This window comes from Cucumis sativus, chromosome 4, assembly GCF_000004075.3.
Source record: "Cucumis sativus cultivar 9930 chromosome 4, Cucumber_9930_V3, whole genome shotgun sequence".
Classification (NCBI taxonomy): Eukaryota; Viridiplantae; Streptophyta; class Magnoliopsida; order Cucurbitales; family Cucurbitaceae; genus Cucumis; species Cucumis sativus.
This window is the reverse complement of record NC_026658.2, coordinates 9,313,385-9,333,682: the sequence shown is the minus strand read 5'-3', so window position 1 is coordinate 9,333,682 and position 20,298 is coordinate 9,313,385. Positions and strand designations below refer to the sequence as shown.

Sequence of the window (20,298 nt, the reverse complement as noted above, 5' to 3'; positions counted from 1 at the left end):
GAACCAAAATAAAACTTTAACCTAAAATTTATTATGAGTAATTATAATTGAGGACCATTTTAGGAATAGTAATTAAAGATATAACAACATTTTTAAAAAATTGCAAATATAGCAAAATTATCGCGGTTAAACTTGTATAACTTGTATCGCTGATAGATTTGTATGATCTGTCAATGATAGACCATTATTTACAACTGATTTATTAATAATAGACTTTTATCATTTATAGAATTTGGCAAATCTTGCTATATTTACAATTTCTTTTAAATATTACTATATACTTAATTATTTTATATCTAATGACTAAATTTGTAAACGATCTATTCCTAATAATGTTTGGGCTCTCACTAAATAAACTTGGTGTTGGGTCGTGGCCACAGCCTTTTTGAGTGAGACCACATTCATAAAGGAAAAACTAAAAGCCAAACGGAGCCACAAAATTTGGCGGGAAACCCGAAATCATGAGCTCGTCGGCAGTGGACACGGAGGCGCCCGATCTACTTTGCCACTTTGACAACGTCCAGGGTCTGGTGGATGCTTTCACCTCCGTTCGATGGAAACGCCATCAGGTCATTCCCATTTTCCTTAGCTCTACACATTCTTTTTCTGGATTAATCTTCTTATTCGTTTGTTTAGGATATTAATTTCATTGTTTCTCACTTAGGACGCCGTAATCGAACTATCGGAACATGGCATCGTTTTGATCGTTGAAGAATCCGGCTGTCTTCAGGCCAAAGTGTATCTGCAGCGTGAGGTTTTGGATTTTCAGTTTAACATTTAGTCTCTTAGTAATAGATTGATTATAAGCTGTTAATCCAATACTTTAGTTGGGAAAAGAAATCTTGTGTTTGTGAAGTTGCAAATGAAGAATAATTATGATTCAATTAGTACTATATCTTGTTTAACTCAATTGAAACGCACATGCCACAGAAGGAAATTCGATCTAATGCTTTTCTACATGCCACAGCTTTTCATTCGCTATGAATACAGTGCACAAGCTCGGCCCAGATTTGGAGTGAGCTTAGGGATTTTTGTTGATAGTTTGAATACATTTTCTGTTCCTGGACGTTTAAGCACCATTGAACTCAAATACCCAGGACCTGACATGCAACTTCTTCTCAAGTATATTCACTTTGCTTCTCTGTGCATCATTTTCCATCTCTGTTATCTAACTCTATGTTTGTTCGCTTATTATATTGACAGAGAAAACCAAGCGATAAAGCTTTTAACTATTCTTATGTTTAGTTAATTTGATTGGTAAGACTTGAATTTGTTTCTGGTTTTTAGGCTCCGTTTGGTATTTGATTTTAGAGGCGTTAATAGTGACAAATTGATTGTGGGGAAATTTAATCGTTTTTAGTATTTGGCTAAACAAATTGCTTTGAATTGTCAAGTCTAGTTAACGTAGTTTTAGAGATTGGCTTCCTAAAAAAATTGATGTCTCTCTAACCAACATTTTGTAAATAAAGCAATCTCAAAGTAATCCTTAGACTTGCTATGAGTTATGACTCTATGAGTGTGAGCAATATGACTGATCATCTTATATTTGCCAGCTATGTCCCTAATAGCTTTTTTTCTCTTTTTTATAAAACCACGTCTCTGAATTCTTTAGGGGTACTAACAGAGGTTTATGGATCAAGTCATATGGTATTAGTAAGGGCATAGCCACATAAGGGTAATTAACTAGAGAGTTGGTGTTTTTTGTTATAAATAGAGGGAGGGGTGGAGGGAAGGGTGGAGGGAAGGTTCCAAGTGCCTAATACTTGGTTTATCATGTAGTTCTTAATCTTCTATATTACAATATACTTCAGATCTTGATTCCTGTTAGGTGGTACCGTAACAAGAAAGTGTTGGTATCTTCATAAAACTTCGGAATTGAGAAACAAATATAGGTGGACTAATTAGAAATTCTATTTCGTTTATTTTCCTATGATGGAACAATTTCTATGCAGATCTAGGAGAGAAAAGGCACTTCAAACATAAGTAACTTACTCCAAGTTTATTATCAGGACGGTTGATTCATTAGATGCTTGCATTTATGCGGAGATCAGAACCAGAATCCCAGATACGATTTCATGGGATTACAATTTTGAACCTGCTGGAAGCAGCCCACTCAGTTTCACCGTCAAGGTATAAGTTCATATTGTAATTAACTACGAAATCTTGTTATACATGCCAAGGATGACACCTGATATAGATCCTAGAAGACATAAATCTGAAGGCAAGAGAACACTAGGGAGAAATAAGTTATGAATCTAAATATTATATTACAGATCATCAAATAAAAATAACTGGAGCTTGTTGTTTAAATACCAGTCTGCAGCACTGAAGGAAGCTATTGATGATCTTGAATGGCCTGGATCAAGTGTCCTTATAGCTCTACAACCGTCTCCCCCTTCTGTCACCTTCAAAGCTGAAGGCCATGGAGACTTGCAGGTATGGTTTTTCATAAACAAAATTGAAACGTGAAATTTTTGTTATGTGGGCAAAAATGAGTCTAGCTCAACTTCAAACATGTATTATTAACCTCGAGGTCAGAGGTTCAACCCTCCCACCATACATATTGTAGAAAAAAATATTTTATATATATTAAAGTTTAGGTTAAAAAGATTAAAAAACACTTTTTGTTCCTTTCATAAAAGTAACAATTTAGTTCTCCACTTTCGAATTTGTAACAACTTCTTGAACTTAGTTTCTTGCTTCACACCTAACTTCTGATTGAGGGTTTTCTAGTAACTGAAACGTTTTTTACATTCAAACTCAACCCTGGTGTGGATGCAAACCTCGTTTCATCCTTTGAATCTTGTTAATTATATCTTGAAAAATATTATTAAGATTTAATGAAGTTTCTTGCATATATTGATTGATAAACTAATCAGAAAACAAATCTATTTATCAATTATAAACACCAAGTTAGGTATTGAAGCTTGATAGTTAATTTTGATTTAGGAACCAAATTGTTAAAAATTTTGAAGCATAATAACTAAGTAGTTATTATTACTTATTAAAGTATAATGACTAAATTGTTACAAACTTTGAAGTACAAGGCTAAATCATTACCAATAAAAATTCAAGGGACTAAATTGTTTCTTCTAAGTTTACAAACTAAAAGTATATATTTGAACTTATATATTAATACAACCTAATCCTTCGTTTGCAGGTGGATTTCATGTATTATGCAAATACTGATCTTCTGATCTCATTCCATTGCGATCAACAAGTATCCTACAGGTACACACGGTTCCATCACAAAGTTAAACATAATCAAATCCTAGCACATACTTCACTGTGCCGCAAATTTCTGTTTTTGTTTGATCTTCAATGAATTAGGTACAAATACAAGTTTCTCCGTGCGACGACTTCGAACATACCAAGCAGTGTGATAAGAGAAAATAGAGGAAGCAAACTGACTATTGGGAGAGGAGGATTGCTAAAAGTTCAACACCTTGTTTCTGTCGGAAAACCATCAACTTCACACACACATATAGATTCTGCTGGCTATCAGCAACCCAGTAGAATTGCTTTCATTGAGTTCTTTGTAAAACCCGAAGAAGATTCCCCAAATGATTAGTAAACTTTTTTCAAATATTATTATTTTTCACTAAACACTCATCTTTAGGGTCAAGACTTACCAATTAATTTTAAAAAAATTATGATGATTTAAGTTTCATTATTTTCATCTCTATTAAAGTCAAGTTTAAAGTTTTTACGTCATTAATAGAGTTTAAAACATAATTTTTGAACAATCAAATTGAAAAAAAAAAAAAAAAATCTAAAGGTAGGGTTATAACATTTTCAAACTTATGGGAGAAATTGAGATCAAACTCATCAATTAATGACTAAATTTATAACATTTTGAAAACTAAAGATAAAAAATGTTTCTTTTGTACATGTAGTTATAGTGCTTAAAAAAATAAAACAAATAACTCAAAAAATAAATAAACACTTGATTATTTCTAAATAAGTTAACATGTTTATGTTTATATTTTAGTACAATTTTGTATGTTTGGTAAATTTTTCAATGATACAATAGAAATGTTGATTAAATTTGTCTTTTCTTTCATTCAAAAAAATGTGAAAAATTGTCTTTCTTTCATTCAAAAAAAGTGTAAAAATATCAATAGAAATATAGATAAAATCCAATACTATAAATATCTTCACCATATTTTTTAATATTAAGGATAATTGGTTGGCAAAACTACATATTTATTAGGATTTGAAAAAGTGAAAACAGAGCTTTGAGTATATAAATAAACGAGAAATAACTTTAAAAAAAAACAAAAAAGTCACCCATAATTACATTAAATTCAAGATGCCTTTCAATTAATTTAGGCTCCATAGCAATTTACTCCATCACCAATTTATCACCAAAATCCTTGGAGGGCAAGAAAAAGCAAAAGGTGCAAATGAGAAAATTGGTGTATGGCCTTAAAGATGGATAGCTTTAATGATAAAAGGGAAAACTCAGTAATGAGTCTTAAGCATATTTGGTGTAGATAAAATTGTTTGTTGAATAAAAAAGATACACAGGCGACAAAAGATATGAGTAGAAAGTCTTTAAATGGTTATGAGAATATGAAAAATAAAGAAAGAGGGATGAGGTGACTACAAAAGAATACTCTTTCAACATCATTTCACAACAAATTAACACCAACATGATATATTTTATTTGCCTTGTTAAGCACATAAAATTTACAAATACAATAGATTTTTTCAAGGAGCATTTTTGTTAGTAAGGGATAGGACATCAAACAAACCTCCAAAAAAAATAAGATTGTGTTAACTACTGTTGAGCTAAAATTACTTTGGCTACAAATACAATAACTTTCAAGGTGATAAATATTATTCAATCGATCAAAGGAGGTAAAAGAATGCTACTCCTACTTAGTCTATCTAGAGTCTATTGTCATGTGGTTAAAGTCTTCAACTAACTAAATTTGCGAAACTTGACCATCTTGCTATTAAAAAAGGCAAGTAATCCTTTAGAAGTTAGTGCACAAACCACTTGGGATGAGTTTTGCAGCAAAAGAATTTAGAGATGAGTGAATAAGAGTGAGCTTGAGAGAATGAGAGCTTTGATTAACTCAATCATTTGAATTCCTTGAGTACAAATGAGGCCCCCTTAGGGTATTTATAGACTCACGTGACCGTCCTTAAGGCATTGAGGTCGATTATGGCTTCTTCTATAGCCATCTCAATAAGTTCTAGCCCTTACATTAAGCCTTAGAACATTATAGACCTTTCATGACACTTCTAGACCGTCATAGATACATAACCGTCATTAAAAGTATCGTTATGGAATGTTCCAACATTACCTAGCATTCTCCAACACGTTCCAATGCCTTCTCAGAGTGGTCAAGATGCTTCTAGCACATTTTGGCACTGTCTCGAGCCTTCTAAAGCCTTTTGAGAATATCTAGGCCATGGATGAGCTACAACACGATCATGGCATGTTTGGGCCTTTCTGAAACCTTTGAGAGACTTGCGAATGCTTATAGGGGCGTTTAGTGTAAACGCATGCACTTAAGGTGTCGCATGCATCTGAGACTTGTGTCAATGCATAAGAAAAGCACTGTGTATGCACGAGGTGACACACAATGCCCATGTTATGTTTGGGGCGCACATGAGAGCACTGTCTGTGCACAAGGCGACACACATGCCATGGGCCTGTGTGGGACACATGCACCATGTGCGTGGGAGCATAGGCAACCATCTGAGTTGGGCGTGTGCTTATGTGCACATATGCCTGGGCTGCCACTTATGCACACAGGTTGTGTTAAGCATTAGTGCCATGCAATCATGGGCATCTGAATATGCTTATGGAGATGTGCATCTAGACATGCACATTGACTGTCATGGTATCACATTCAGTGTCAGATCTAAAAAATTTATTAATAGGAACTTTATAGTTCAATTAAAATAATTCTAAAAATTAGAACAAATGCATATAAATAAAATAACAAACTTAAAAAAAAAATACAAATACAAATAAATAAATAAATAAAAACTTAGATATTGAATAAGCAACAAAAAATTGAAAAAATTAAAAAACTTAAAAAAAATAAGTTGAAGGTGAAAATAAAAAAGTTGTAATTTGAAGAAAAAAGAAAAATAAATTACATGATACGATTCAAACCTGGTTGAAAGAGGGCTGACAAACAAAGTAACCACTAAACTATCTACATGTATTAAAAATTTAATAGTTTTCTTAACGATAAAGTTGAGGGGTCTAGGCCTATATTAAATCCGCTAGTGGTCACACTCCGTTTTAGGTTTTCCCTTTTAACTTAGACATGGCATGAAAACACTTTTTGAAAATAACAATTTTCAACCTAAAAGCCAAGTGAACAAGTTTTATTAAATTCTATAGAAATTCCGACAACATTTTCCTTAAAATATGGGTTAGCCAAACCTGAAAATGGAGGAAATTTTCAAGAAATTTTCAATATATATATAATCTTCATACTAAAAAATCACATCGAGTGTATCTCACCACACACTCATCAAAACTAGTCCGAGTCTCAATCAGAGTTCATATCCAAACTAGGAATTAGTTACAATCCAAACTAGGAATTAGTTACAAAATAATTACATTCCAACAAGAATCCCTCAAAACACAATATAATAACATGACTCTCGCTGCTTCTAACCACCCAATGATGCAATACAAAACTTAAGTACATACATACAAAAAGAATGAGAATCTACAATAAATGACAGGAAGCTCAACGAATGCTTGGTCCTTAACTGCTACCTGGGGTAGGGGAGGGGGCATTGAAAATGTTAGATAAAACTTAGTGAGTGGCAAGTTTTTAGACGTAAATAGTCGTAAAACATGCTCTCAAAACTGTTTAAATATGGCATCGATAATGAAATAATAATTAAAACGTTAAAATCACATATTAATATAAACCACAAGTATTTGCCAACAAACCTGAACCATATAAAAGTCTACTATAGCAAAGTGCCTAAATATACGACCGAGAATAGTTCGCACATGATTAAGGAATCATGCGGCCAAACTAAGCTCACGCATATTTAGTACTTGCCACAATAGCAACCTTCATTCGACCAACCATGGTAGAATACTAAATACCGACCGAGAATAGCTCACATGTGATCCATATCCATAAGGGAAACACACGGCTAGACAGAGCTCACGCATATTTAGAAATTGCCACAGTAGCAACCTTCGTATCCACGCTCCTATGTGCACATAGAGCCACCCACCATGGGTTAAGCTAGGCACAAAGCCAATATCATAATCTTGACGATCTATAGTAGTTGAAGTTTGCATAGACCATTGGCATGTACTCCTCACCATACTAATATTCTTCATCCGAGCAATTGAAAAGGTTTCCAAGATATCGATATAAACATCACCCATTCAACTGAACGTTGTTCAAACCTGATTCTCACATTGGGTTGTTCCAGCCTGGTCCTCACATTAGTTTTAACAATGTTCAATCGGCGCAACATTCCAATTAGGATTTCAGACACCATTGAGACCAGAAAATCATTATGCTAGCACAAATTATGCATCACGAAGGCTCAGTCATGGCATTTCTCTTGGCAAATCTTATCTCAACAAGTAATTTAGAAGTTAAATGAAATCATAAGCAGAACAAAAACAATTCACTTCCATGCACCAAAATCAACAGATTGCAAAGAAATGCGACCCAAATACAAATCTGCCAAATGTTGTTTGCATAACCCAAATCGTCGTTTGTTCAAGCTAGGATGAATGGAACTCGAGAACCCAGTCTTCCATCCCGGAAACTTTTGTCTCTCCATGACATGAAGAGTATAAACACTTGGTGCAGGAGCCAAACACCCAATGACGAAACAATTGCAAGGACGAGATTGGCTGACCATTCTAGCAAAAGATAGCAAACACAAACCACTATATGAAATTCCATACTTTAGTGCCTCATCGTGGTCTAAAACATGGGTATCTGTTGACTTCTCTTTTTCTTGATCTATTTCAGAAGAGGAGTAAATCTTACTCAATTCTGAGTCAAACTTCTTTTCTATTTCACTTTCGTGTATCCGGTGCTTTGCTGCTAGCGTTCGGATACAAGATTTCCTAACTTGATCGAAAATTAAGAACAACTCGCTGAAGTTAGAAGAATTGTTGTACCATCTAAACAAACGACGAGATACTCCTACAAACCAGTCAATAATTTGGGTGTTATCTTGTAAGATGAGGAAAGGAGAGGAGCATGGATGTCCTTTATTTGTGACTAATCTATATCGCAAAAGTCGTTTTCTGATAGAATTGACAGGTGCTATAATCTCAGTTATGAAAGTAGGTTTGGCAGAAGGGTCATAATTTGGTAAAAGGGCAAGAGTAGACGCTGTCTCAGAAGAAATGTATTCTTTGACATGCCTTTGGAATTCATAAAAGGAATCTCGAAGTTCAAAAGGAAGAGAAAGTTCCACTGCATGCTTAGATAAGATTTTTTCTTCACTCTCTGCAGCTCTTGCATTTAGATCTTGCATCCAAATTTTCAACAGAACCTTGTACCAGTGATCAGTTTCCATTCCAGGTTTACGAAAACTGGAAATTTTATTTAAAGAGCTATTTTTAGCTAAATGCTTAATCTCAGACTCTTTAACCTTCTTCAAACCATGAGCAAGCCATTTCTTTCCCAACCACACTGTCCAAGCATTCCAAGTCTCCTGCTTTTGTAAACCAAATAGCTCAACTTTTTCCTTCAACTTGTGGATGGATTTTACAGCAGGACTTTCCTGCACACTTCGTCTGACCAAACAACCAAGAAAACGAATTCCATGAGTCTCACATGATACCATTTCCTCTTCACGGTTAACGTCCAAATGCAAAGTCTTCTGCACGAAATAAAAAATCTCAGACCTAAAACTATGAGCAACATCTTTAGAACCTGATACTGCTAAAAAGATTTCATCCATATAGCGACAACAATATACTCTTATCTTGTCTTTCTCCTCACCTGAATAATCAGAATTATTTCCTTTCAATTGTCTCCTAAACCAACTCCGTAGCCTTGATTGTGACCCATCTTGACCAGTATTACCATACTCATTAATAGCTTCGTATTTCATAGATAATCTGAAAAATTCTTGGTCAAAGAGGTTTAGATAAATGTTCGTTAATATAGGAGACAGAACTCCCTCTTGTGGAAGACCGTGACCTTTTGGGAAACCCCCAAACTCCAAATTCAGTGCCCCGGCCAAATATATACTTCTGATAACAGCAAATAATTTGGGGTCCTCTATCTTGTCCTCCATTACTGTAATGAGTTTAGCCATCACAAGCTCATCCATCTTTTTGCTTAAGTCAACTGTGAACCACCAATCAGGATCTTTTATCTCTTTTTTGATGTACTTCAATGCTGTTGAGTGTCCTCTTCCACTTCGACAACCATGAGATATCTTGGAAAAATGTGGCCTAAACACACACTCCAAAACTATCCTAATGGCTTCCTGAAGAACCTTCAACTTTATCTTTGGTAAAATTAGTACTTCTTTTCTTGAACTTAATATGGAGAAAGTATTGGTATTGACATCAAAATTACCATTAGAAAGCTCTTCAGCCATAGATTCAAATGAGATCAAACGATCATTCGACTTAATGTCAACATTTGAGTTAATTCTAATACAGTCGTAAACATTTTGAAGAGTATTGGGGCAGGCAATTACATTCCCCATCAAGTCCAAAAACTTCCCATTCAAATATTGTGCCTTCACCCTCTCCTTAATCCGAATTTCAAGTGATCTCTTAAGTTCCATTTGAGTCTTTGATCTTCTCAGATCAACATCAAGAGATTCTTCAACAAGCGAGGCCAAGTTTATGGCCAGTTTCATTCTCTCCATTCCCTTGTCAATTTCAGCACGGGCGAGAGTTGAATAATTTTCAGAACCCTGAACTATTTGAACACACTTTCCTGTCAAAAGTAACAAAGGTCCACAGACAATCACGTACAAGTCGCATAATTTACCAGATGTTAAAAGAAAAATTACAAATAAAATGTTTGATTTTCAAACTTTTAAACGGATTATTCAACAAGAAAGTAAAGATCAATTGCAGAAGAGAAGGTTCATTGCATCATTGCATTCTATCAAATTCGGAACATCACAAAGAATAAAATCAAACATTTCATACCATGAACACTGAAAAAAGAAACTGGAATCTAACCAAGAAGCAGCTGAGTAGATTGGATATTTACCAATGTCAGAAACAAAGGATGAATTGAATATGCAAACATTTACACTTTGCAAATTTGAAAAGTTCCGCATGTTGATCCTGCAAAATCTTCGAAGCCCCCCAAATTTCATTTTTGTTGAACTGTAGAGAACATTGAGAAAAAAACATCAGAAATGCAATTAAGAACTTTGACAAATACGAGCAGATTAAACTAACAGAATTTGCCATTAACCCCGATTGTTTCAGCTCTTGTCAACCAAGAGGATCGATGAATCTCTCATAACAACTATAAAAATTAATAAATTAAAGAGTTTCGCTGCAACTTTCAAAATCTCCAAAAAATAATTGAAACATCACATAATCATTTGGAGTTTCTTCGTGAATGGAAGACAGCACTTTCAAAGGCAAAGGGAGTTTCGAAACCACTTACAAAGACAAAGGCAGCACGATTGGAGGCGCGCGGCGCACGACGGCGGGCGGTGGATGCTTTTCGCGTGGTGACTAAAAATTGGGGAAAAGGGTTTCCGTAGATAGAAAAATTGGAGGAAGAAAGATGAGAGAAAAATAAAGATTTTTTTTAGTAAGGGGAAATTTGGGAAATTTTAAGAACTAGACCATTCTTTGTTTTATATTTTAAAACTACCACAATTTTAGAAAACTCGAACTTGGTTAAGACGATCTAGAGCAAGTTTACAAGTTTCTAGTTGTTGATCTAGACTCTAAATCTAATTAGGAGTTCGCTGGAGCTAAGGAAAGTTTGGTAAAAATGGTTCTAAGCAAGACAATGTTTCCGAGACTTCAAAAGAGCTCAAGGTGAGTTGAAAAGGGGTTTCCTGGAGAAGAAAGAAGGATAAAGGAAGAAGTTAAAGAGATTTTATCATGGTTGAAACTAAGTTGATTTTATCATGGTTGAAACTAAGTTTTTAACTCAAGTTACTTGTTATTTTCATAGCATGAAGAAATGGATCTAAAAGCCAATGACCTAACCAAAAGTAGTGAGTGATAAAATGAATTTATTAATTATTTTCAAAGCATGTTCTTCATGTTAATGTACTAGCTTATATTTGAACTAAATGTTTAAAATAATGTTTGAGCTATGTTTAAAGAAATGTTTGAGTTGAATGTTGAGCTATCTGATTTATGAATGACTTCTAAACCATGAGATTTCATGAATGTATTTATTCAAGCATGTTTACTATTAAATGTTTAAAGTTAAAGAGAAAAGGAGTTTATCTAGGCATGGTCATGATTAAAGGTTTGCTTTGTGCAAAAAAAGATCTTTAAAGATAGAGGGTGTGTGATGAGGGTATTCAGTAGATGCCTAGAGTTTTCATCATATAGACTAGGTAAGAGATGGGGACCTCTACGCATACCTAGATTTTCTATCTCATGATAGTTATAGCGAGATAGGGTGTTACAGGCGACTGGAGTTTTGTCTCACGGGTATTGTATTGAGGGATATGGCTTCTGTGCCTAGAGTTTCATCCTATAGAGACTAGGTAAGAAATGAGTGCCTCTATGGATGCATAGATTTTTCATCTCATGTTAGCTATAGTGGGATAGGGTGTTCCGGGCTTCTAGAGTTTCTTATCATAGGTATTGTATCGAGGGATAGGGCTTCCATGCCTAGAGTTTCGTCTTGTAGGTATGAAGAGTTAAAGGTTTTTTTTTTTTTTTTAAGGTTGCTTAAATGCAAAAGGATCTTTAAAGGTAAAGGTTTGCTTTATGCAAAGAGGTTCTTAAAAGGGTTTGATGGTTATGTTTAAAGGTTTGTTTTATTGTAAAAGGACTCTTAACTGTTTTGAAGCTTATGATTTTATAAATGTTTTCTCAGAACCAAGATATCTCAAATCAACCCTTAATGGGGTAGGCTATTATTCATGTTTTTAAGAAAAGAAAGGATTTGGTTTACTGTTATTAAATGTTTATTGTTATTGTCGATGTTTACTATTTAAAAAGCTTATGAGTTGTTGTTTTAAAAGGATTTATGAATTAAGTTACAAAAAAATCATCACTCACGAGACTCATTTAGCTCACACTCTTCAAAATGTTTTCCACTTTTCAGGTACATATTGTGTTGCTTGGAGTGCTAGACTTACTGCTATCAGGCCAATTTGATTCAAGTTGTTTAAGGGTTGGAGTTAAAGTAAGTTTCTTTGTAATCTTAGTTGTAAGAAGGAGTTGTTTAGTAAGGTTGTGCTTTTCGTAAAAGGTTTTGTGAGAAATCTATATTTTTCGTTGGTAATTTTCTATGTAAAGCTTATTTAAAGTTTGTTTGTTTGAAAAGGGTTTGTTTTAAGTGTTGTGTCTTTAGCTTCTACTTGCTTTTTCAGTTAAAAGGTTAGAAGTTGAAGGGTCAGTTGATGTCGTTCAGGAGGGGAGATATCTCGGGCCTAGTGAGGAGGTGCTCCAAGGTGAGGTGTGACAAGTTTCCTTATTTCATTCTAGTTTAATTTCCACGTTTAAGTTTATGGCTGCAAACGTTTTCGCTTACTAGGCGTTCAACATCTTATCTCAAGGGAGTTATGCATTGAATGTCTAGGTGGCACACCTCCATTTAATTGCAAGTTCATAATTTGGTTATTGTGTCAGACAAACACCCTAGCATAAAAAAGTCAGTTCCAACAACCCTTCCAAAAGCATTTTATTGTATATGCATCCATCACTTAACTGAAAACTTATTAACAATTCTTAAGAATAAGGATGTTTTTGTTAATTTTAGACAAAACAGCTGAAGCATGTCTAAAATTTAAATGTTCGTCTTCTTGTGATGGTCACCTTTTGTCCTTTTATTACCATAGTCAACTCAATTATAGCTTTCTACTCGTTGTCAACCTTGTAAAAAATAGAAAGAATCACACATATAATAGAATAATATGGTGATGTATCTAGGCATAACGTTCTTGTCATCTTCTTTGAGCTGATCTACAAAATGGAATCTCACATTAAGTCTAGTGTTGGTGGAGAAACCATTGACCCTTGGTTGTGGTTTTTCAAAAGTTAAGAAGTACACTTGGGTAAGTTCGTGATTTGGTTATTGTATCACACAGACACCCTAGCATAAAAAAGTCAGTTGCAATGGCCCTTTCACATTTCATTGTATGTAAATCCATCACTTAGTGAAAACTTATAAGCAACTTTCAAAATTAAGGATGATTGTTTTTTGACAAAGCAACTAAAGCATGTCTAAGATACAAATGTCTGGCTTCTCTCATGATGGACACCTTTTGTCCTCTTACTATCATAGTCAACTGCTCAATAGCTATATACTAGTTAACCTTGTAAAAAAAATATATTTTTTGTGTATTTTTTTAAATCTTTTGTCATAATAAAAACACAAGAATAAATGAGAAAGAAGGATGTACATAATAATATATTAATGTGGTGATATCTAGGCATAACACTCCTTATCACCTTCTTTGAGTTGACCTCCAAAACAGAATCTCACATTAATTTACTGCAATGTTCAACACACTCAAATGTTTAACTTAGTGTAAGTTGAAGCAGTGTCGAGTTGATTACAAAATAGAATAATATTGGATATCTTTAAAGATCAGTGTTGCTACTATATTTACACCATCCTCCCTCACTAACGCATATATGCTTGAGCCTTGTATTTGAGGGAAAATGTGGTCGAGCCAAGTTTGATAACCTATGAGTTAGATGGGAAGTTATTTACCCATTTTGTGTATATATATGAGAGGGTTTTAGCAGCTCTAATGGTGTGACAGGCTCACACTAGACAATCCTTGGGGCCCTTTGGCAATTGCTTGTGTGTGATATATCTTCCCCTATATCTTTGTCCCCATCACAGATTATTCCAATATGTGTGATATTGTATAATCATATCTATGAAATATATAAAACCTAAAATAGCAATATTAACCATAATCAAGGATTTAAAAAGGTGTAAGTTTTATACCTATCCTTTTTAGAATGAGATCAAAGATAGTAACATATTTAAACCCACTTGTCGATAATGTCACTTATTTTTCTAACTTAAGGGATGACGATATTCACGTGCTCATGTCACTTTTTCTTTTTAAGAAAAATGAAAGTATTTACGTTTTTCGTCTTAAACTTTAATTATCAAATTAACTCTTTCGGACTTTTAAATTATTTTTCAAATTTTAGAGTTTAAAATTGTTTCTTTTAAAAATTTAGAGGTAAATAAATATCATCATCTAATAAAAAGAACTAATAGTACATTGTCTAGAATTATTTTATAATTACAAAACAACTTTTTGTTAGAACTTATTGTATTTCATTAATTTTCTTCAAATCAACCTTATGTCATCTTTCTAGGAAAATACCTAACGTCGTGTGATTTATGTTGTCAATCCATGACCTCTTTACTTGCTAATGCAGTATGATGTAGTTGAGTTATACTCGTTTTAACAATAAAAAAGAACATGGTTAACAACTAAGGTCTTCATCGAAAACAAAGGCCTTTAGAATGAAAAACTATAGTTTGTTAAGGGGTGTGTTATTGCATATGGTTGGCTTATTTATTATAGGAAAAACTTGAAACAACGTGTTTCGTGTCGTGCTAATTCTACTTTGAGATTGATTTTTTATATGTTGTGTCACACCCCAATTTGCAAGACAACCAAAACCCAGGAAGTAGAGTGGATATGATGCAATTTAGCTTAAACTTTGTTATTGATCTTATTGCTAATCTTATTTTCAACTCCTTTTAAACTACTAAGTGATAATGTAACACAGTGGAAATCATAACTTAACTTTATTGATAATAGACATTCGATACATATAAATACAACACCTTGACCAAATAAATAATGCTTAACTATTTCCAAAAAGTCTGGAATCATTTCGTCGCAAATCCTTCAAACTTCTTCTCTACTCGGCCTAAACACCTAATCCTAGAAGATGAGATTTTTAAAACGCCAGTTGAAAGTTTTGTTTTTTTCTTAAGTGTCAAGTGTTTAGTGTTAAGTGTTGTTACTGTTTTAAAAGAAAGAAAGAAACTAAAATGTTGTTGTTTTGCTTTGTTTTTTCCTCTCCCTAAAGCAAAACAGCAGAGTTTAGTTTTTTTCTTTTTTTTTTTTAATAAAATTTTTGTGCTTACTTAATGATCAAGTCTTCTATTTATAAAACTCTTAAACTAACTTAGTCATGTTTTAACTTTCTTAGTACGCCAACTCCTACTTAAAACTTTACACATGTAAATTTAACCCATAAGCTTTATTTAATGATCAACTCCTGCTTAAATTCTTAATCTTACACGTTAACCCATGTCAAATCAGATTGACATTTCCTTAACCAGACCTTTCTTCTCTCCTAACCCCATACCACAAATAACTTCAACCACTTAACATTTCTCGCGAATAACCTTATTGTATGGTTACATTTTAACTCCGAGAAACCTTTCTTGTGAACTAACCAACTTCTATTTGCATTGAACTCTTATCGCGAACTTAAACTTCAAGGTTTCCTCGCAGAGTTCTTCTCCGTGAAACACTTGGTTCTTCTTGCAAAGACTACCTAAAATGTCTAGTCTAACACTTAGTCAAAGCTTTCACTTCTTAACTTAAATTTCAAGTACGGGTCTTACATGTTGTTATGTGTTGTGCATGTTTACTGGTGTGCTTTCCTATCCTCTGCCCTTTAGGACATTTTCAACGACATCTCTGACATGAAAGGCATTAGATTTTGAAGAATTTTTTTCTTTATCTGTTAACAAAAATTTCAAATTTCGTGCTCTATCGTATCCTTGCAGAGTTGATTTATTCTTTCTTTGAATATTTTATTAAAGTTATTCATAAGTGCGTTAGTCTCTCAAACCACAATGTGTCAATCTATCATCAGAGAAGATTGTATTGATGTAGATCATCTCAAGACTTACTCTAGAACATGTTGGTTTATTCTTCAACAACTTGAGAACATATTCTCAAATCTAGAGAGCCTAAGTTCACCAAGTGGAGTATCTTATTAGAAGGTGGGAAGATAATTAATCATATCATTGAGAGAAAACCTCACACTTAGGAAGAACCTAAGCGATTATTGACTAATATTCTTGTACTTGTGTTGGAGGTGAGAGGATGTCAAACTTACAAAGGCCTAAGATTCATTTAGAGGAAGTCTCACATTTAGGGGAAGGATAAGTGATACTTCTCTAAGTTCGGCTATTTCAATGTCATTGTAATCGCAGTTTATTTACAGATAAGTATATCATGTACTTACTTGACTTTATATTACTGAATAAATCTTTCCATAGGCACACTATCCCTCGAATGCTGGAACATTGCATCAAATTGGATTACCAAACTCTATATCGATCTATTCTAACTTTAGTTTTCTCCGTTTATATATTATGTTTCAAGAAATGTTATAGCAACATGTGTAACAAGTTTTGACAAGTGTTAGATAACCTATATCACTTATTTTTCTAACGAAGGAATGAGAAGTACTTTCGCATTCATGCTACTTATTTTTCTAATTAAAGATTGAGAATATATATTCATATTGTCATATCATTTTGTAGGGCTTCTTAAAATCATTTTTCAAATTTCAAAGATTAAAATGGCTCCTTTTAAAATTTTAAGGACCAAATAGATTTCATCCTCCCATGTAAAACTAAACAAAAACAAAAGTACATTGTTTAAAATTATTTTATTATTACAAAAAAGAACTTTTTGTTTGAATTGAATACATTATATTAATGTTATTCAAATGATATAAATGTAATACCTTATGTCATCTTTTAGAAAAATCCCTTATGTCATGTGATTTAGCAATTTTACAAAATAAAGAAAGAAAAAAAAGAAGAGTTGACTAAACACTAAATACAAGTCTACTAAAAAACAACCAAGAGAATTAGTTAAATATACATAATAAACATCTCACCATTACTAAATCTTTTACGATCTCTTAATTGCCAACGTATACCTATATTATATGTAGTTGAGCTACACTAGTTTTAACAATAAAAAAAAATATGTTATCAACTCAACGTTGTACTAAAAGAAAATTGGGTCCCATTAATTTTTTTGGTTGTATACTAATGATGTCTAGAATGAAAATTATATTCCTTAACACACGTCAAGCCGTACAAAAACTTTGAATCTTTCCACAAAGCAAGCCTAAATCTAATGTAAAATAGAACTTGATTCATTATATGTATTTGATTCATTAAGATATTTGGTGTATTCTTGTTTATATAATTTCATGATTGATCCTTAAATAAATAATAAAAGAGATTAATTTATTTCATCAATGAAATAATTGAATTAGACAAGATGACATGCCAAAAATAAGTTTAATTCTATAAAGTCAAATGTTAAACAAATAAATCAGTTAAGTATAACTCTTCAATTAACTATGGTTAATGACGATATTGGCTTTATTATCACATAGGCAATGCACGTCATTTTTTTTTATTATAATATTAGAAAAAACTAATTTTATTTATTCGAGTTCTTTACGTTGAAATGTGTAAATCTAGGCAACGATACACATTTGATCCATATGAGTGTTTGAATAGTGAATTTTGTAGTTAAGGAAGAAGAGATGCAAATGTATGCAAATGTGGTACTCGTTAGTTGTTACATACACATTTTGATGCTTAGCTTAGGTTTAAAAGTGGAAGAGCGCTACAAAAGTTTACAAAAAATCTTACAACTTTCATGAAAATTTTATCATAAGCATCAAATATCAAACGACCAACTTAATATTAAGAAATCTCATTGGATCTTTGCAATATTTTTTACTCTTGGGAACTTAAGGTTGCCTTGCCAATTATTTATAGTATAGACTTTAAGTTTACATTTGTGAGAATAGGACTAAACGTTTACAAAGTATACTACAATAAAATGGACAACTTAATTGATTGATTCAACCACACAATTAGAAATACACCCTTCACAAAAAAGAAAAAATTGTTAATTCTTTTTCTTTCTTTTTTTCAGTCGGATGGATTGATTCCATACAAAATTAGAGAGTGTTGTGTTGCTAAAAGGAGTGGAAAAGGTGAAAGAAAGTGATTGGAGGTCATTCGAGATCTCGAGGTGCAACTCAAGACGAGATTGTGGGCTTCAATTCCACGATCAAATTGTACGAGAATATGTCTTTGGTAACTTGCAATCGATGAGTGGCTAAATATGTTTTAGTCTTAGAATAATGTTGATGAACTTCTTTAATGGGTTTAAGTTAACGTGTAATATTTGGTATGTAGGAATGTTTTGTGGTTTTGATTGTTTTACGTTACTATTGTGCTTATTTCATTTGACTCGTCACCAATATCAATATGCATGCTAAATTAAATTTTCAATTAAAAAGATTTTAGGTTTAAATAGATCTATAACATTGGATTGTTATTAATTTGTCATACAAATAGCTAGGTTGAGAATGAAAAAGTTGATCGTGACTAATTCTTAATGTCATCATCTTAATTTGGTTTCAAGAAATTAGCAATCAAATATGTTTGGTATGAGAAAAGATCATTTCATATCATTGCCACAATGTTCTATATTGATCTCCAAAAGGCGATACTTAGTCTTTTTTAATTGTTTTACTATACTATACTTGTCATGTATGCATTTGTGTATTACACTTTAGTATCCTACGTTAAAAAAAGATCTTCATGATATATGTCAATTGAACGATGTTCACTTTTCCACGTGGTCTAACAAATGAAAATGAAGTAATTTTTTAAAGAAATCTTGTTCTCTTATTTGTTTTTTTAGTAAAATTCTACCGGGATCTATCTTTATAAAATCTAAAATTTTACTATATTTTATAAATATTTTAGTTCATTTTGTTATATTTGAAAATGCCACAAACTTTGATTATTTTTGAAAATAAAGTTATATTAAATAAGATTTTTAATTGTAAAGCTTAACTTGTCATTTAAAAAACGTTTATACATTTAGCAACTAAATCACTTTTTTATTCTTTTAAACAAGAAACTTATTTTTACAATAATTATGATGAGAAATTAAAAATGAAAAAAAAAAGAAGCTTTGAAGAAAATAGATTTTGTTTTTAAAAAACAGAAAACAAAATCAATACCAAATAGATGGATGATTGTTTCAAACCACCTCTATTATTTTCTTTAGTTTTCAAATTTTAATTTGATTTTGAGTTAATAAAAAGGAAGAAAAAACTTTTTTTTTTTTTACTTTTAGTCTTAAATTTTAATATTTTTTTAAAATAATTTTTTAAGGTTGGTATAAAAGAAAGAAAGTCAAAGAAAAAGTAGCACTCACGAGTTTAATTTTCAAAACAAAATAATGGTTGGAGAAAAAGACTTTTGAAATATATATATATTTTTTTTATTTTCACCCTCTAAAAATAACTATTTTTAAATAAAATAATTTATTATAATTTATATTAAAATAGACTTATGATATTTTGTTATATTTGTAAATATTTTTAATTTAAAAGTAAGCCATTTAAGAATTCAAAATTAAATTAATAGATTAAGCAATACAGATTAATAATAATGTAAGTCTTATGTTGAACGTTGAATATAACATAGCTTTTTAATAAATAAAAGCTATTGGGTGATGGGACTTTTACAATATGCTCTAAGTTTGGTTATAACTGTTATGAGTCATCTTATTCATTTCTTAAGAATAAACTTGTGGAGAATGTCAAAATTAAATAGTTTTATTGTGAACAAAATTGAGGCTATTGTTGCACTATTTTTCCTAAACTATTTATCTTTTAAAATGCAATAAATAAGTTATAAAGCAAATTACGTATTATATATTTCTTTCCATTGCCTATTTTATTTTATTATTTCCAATTTCGAGTTGAGAAATTTTTACTTAGAAAAAATGTTAAATTATGAACTACTATCAACCTCTGTCATGTGTTACTAATAGTATCAATGATAGACTTCTATTAGTTTTATCAACGATAGGCACTATGAAACTTTTATTGGATAGCGTCTATTTTGGCCGTACAAAATGTAGAAATTTTTGTCATAATTGGTAAATATTTTAATCTATTTTTCTATATTTAAAAAACTATTTGATCTATTTTTAAATGACTAAATGATTGACAATACCTCTCTAACATTTTTGTTTGTTTAGAGAAGATTCTTCTACTATTAAAAGTTTCATTAATACCCAACTTTAGAAATAGAA

General features: G+C 32.1%; 2 protein-coding genes across 4 annotated transcripts; one reads left to right on the top strand and one right to left on the bottom strand.

Moving 5' to 3' along the window:
- Positions 1-397: 397 nt before the first annotated feature.
- Positions 398-3,673, top strand: LOC101219270. The gene is made up of 7 exons (XM_004149060.3): positions 398-569; positions 665-754; positions 968-1,122; positions 2,010-2,130; positions 2,317-2,436; positions 3,161-3,231; positions 3,331-3,673. Exons 1-7 carry the CDS (start codon positions 462-464, stop codon positions 3,569-3,571), a joined length of 906 nt encoding a protein of 301 aa, XP_004149108.1. The 5' UTR covers positions 398-461; the 3' UTR covers positions 3,572-3,673.
- Positions 3,674-6,428: 2,755 nt separating this feature from the next.
- LOC101219510 (nuclear intron maturase 4, mitochondrial) lies at positions 6,429-10,965 on the bottom strand. Of its 3 annotated transcripts, XR_969239.2 has the most exons (4): positions 10,617-10,965; positions 10,209-10,327; positions 6,935-9,926; positions 6,429-6,754 (listed from the first exon to the last, which is right to left on the bottom strand). XR_969239.2 is itself a non-coding variant. In XM_011655158.2 (3 exons), the coding sequence occupies exons 2-3, from the start codon at positions 10,315-10,317 to the stop codon at positions 7,636-7,638; spliced, it is 2,400 nt and encodes a 799-aa protein (XP_011653460.1). In that variant the 5' UTR covers positions 10,318-10,327; positions 10,617-10,965; the 3' UTR covers positions 6,429-7,635. The 3 variants fall into 3 exon arrangements, 1 of the variants encoding a protein (XP_011653460.1); XR_180856.2 differs by lacking the exon at positions 6,935-9,926 and having other exon boundaries at positions 10,617-10,879; XM_011655158.2 differs by having other exon boundaries at positions 6,429-9,926.
- Between the last annotated feature and the right edge of the window lie 9,333 nt (positions 10,966-20,298).

Bases quoted from the DNA above. Each gene is read 5' to 3' on its own strand.
- LOC101219270 (XM_004149060.3), top strand. From the start codon at position 462: ATGAGCTCGTCGGCAGTGGACACGGAGGCGCCCGATCTACTTTGCCAC. The intron at 755-967 runs GTTTTGGATTTT...TACATGCCACAG, and splicing joins AAGTGTATCTGCAGCGTGAG to CTTTTCATTCGCTATGAATA. The intron at 2,437-3,160 runs GTATGGTTTTTC...CTTCGTTTGCAG, and splicing joins AAGGCCATGGAGACTTGCAG to GTGGATTTCATGTATTATGC.
- LOC101219510 (XM_011655158.2), bottom strand. From the start codon at position 10,317: ATGAAATTTGGGGGGCTTCGAAGATTTTGCAGGATCAACATGCGGAAC. The intron at 9,927-10,208 runs GTAAATATCCAA...TACTTTTGACAG, and splicing joins ATCCTTTGTTTCTGACATTG to GAAAGTGTGTTCAAATAGTT.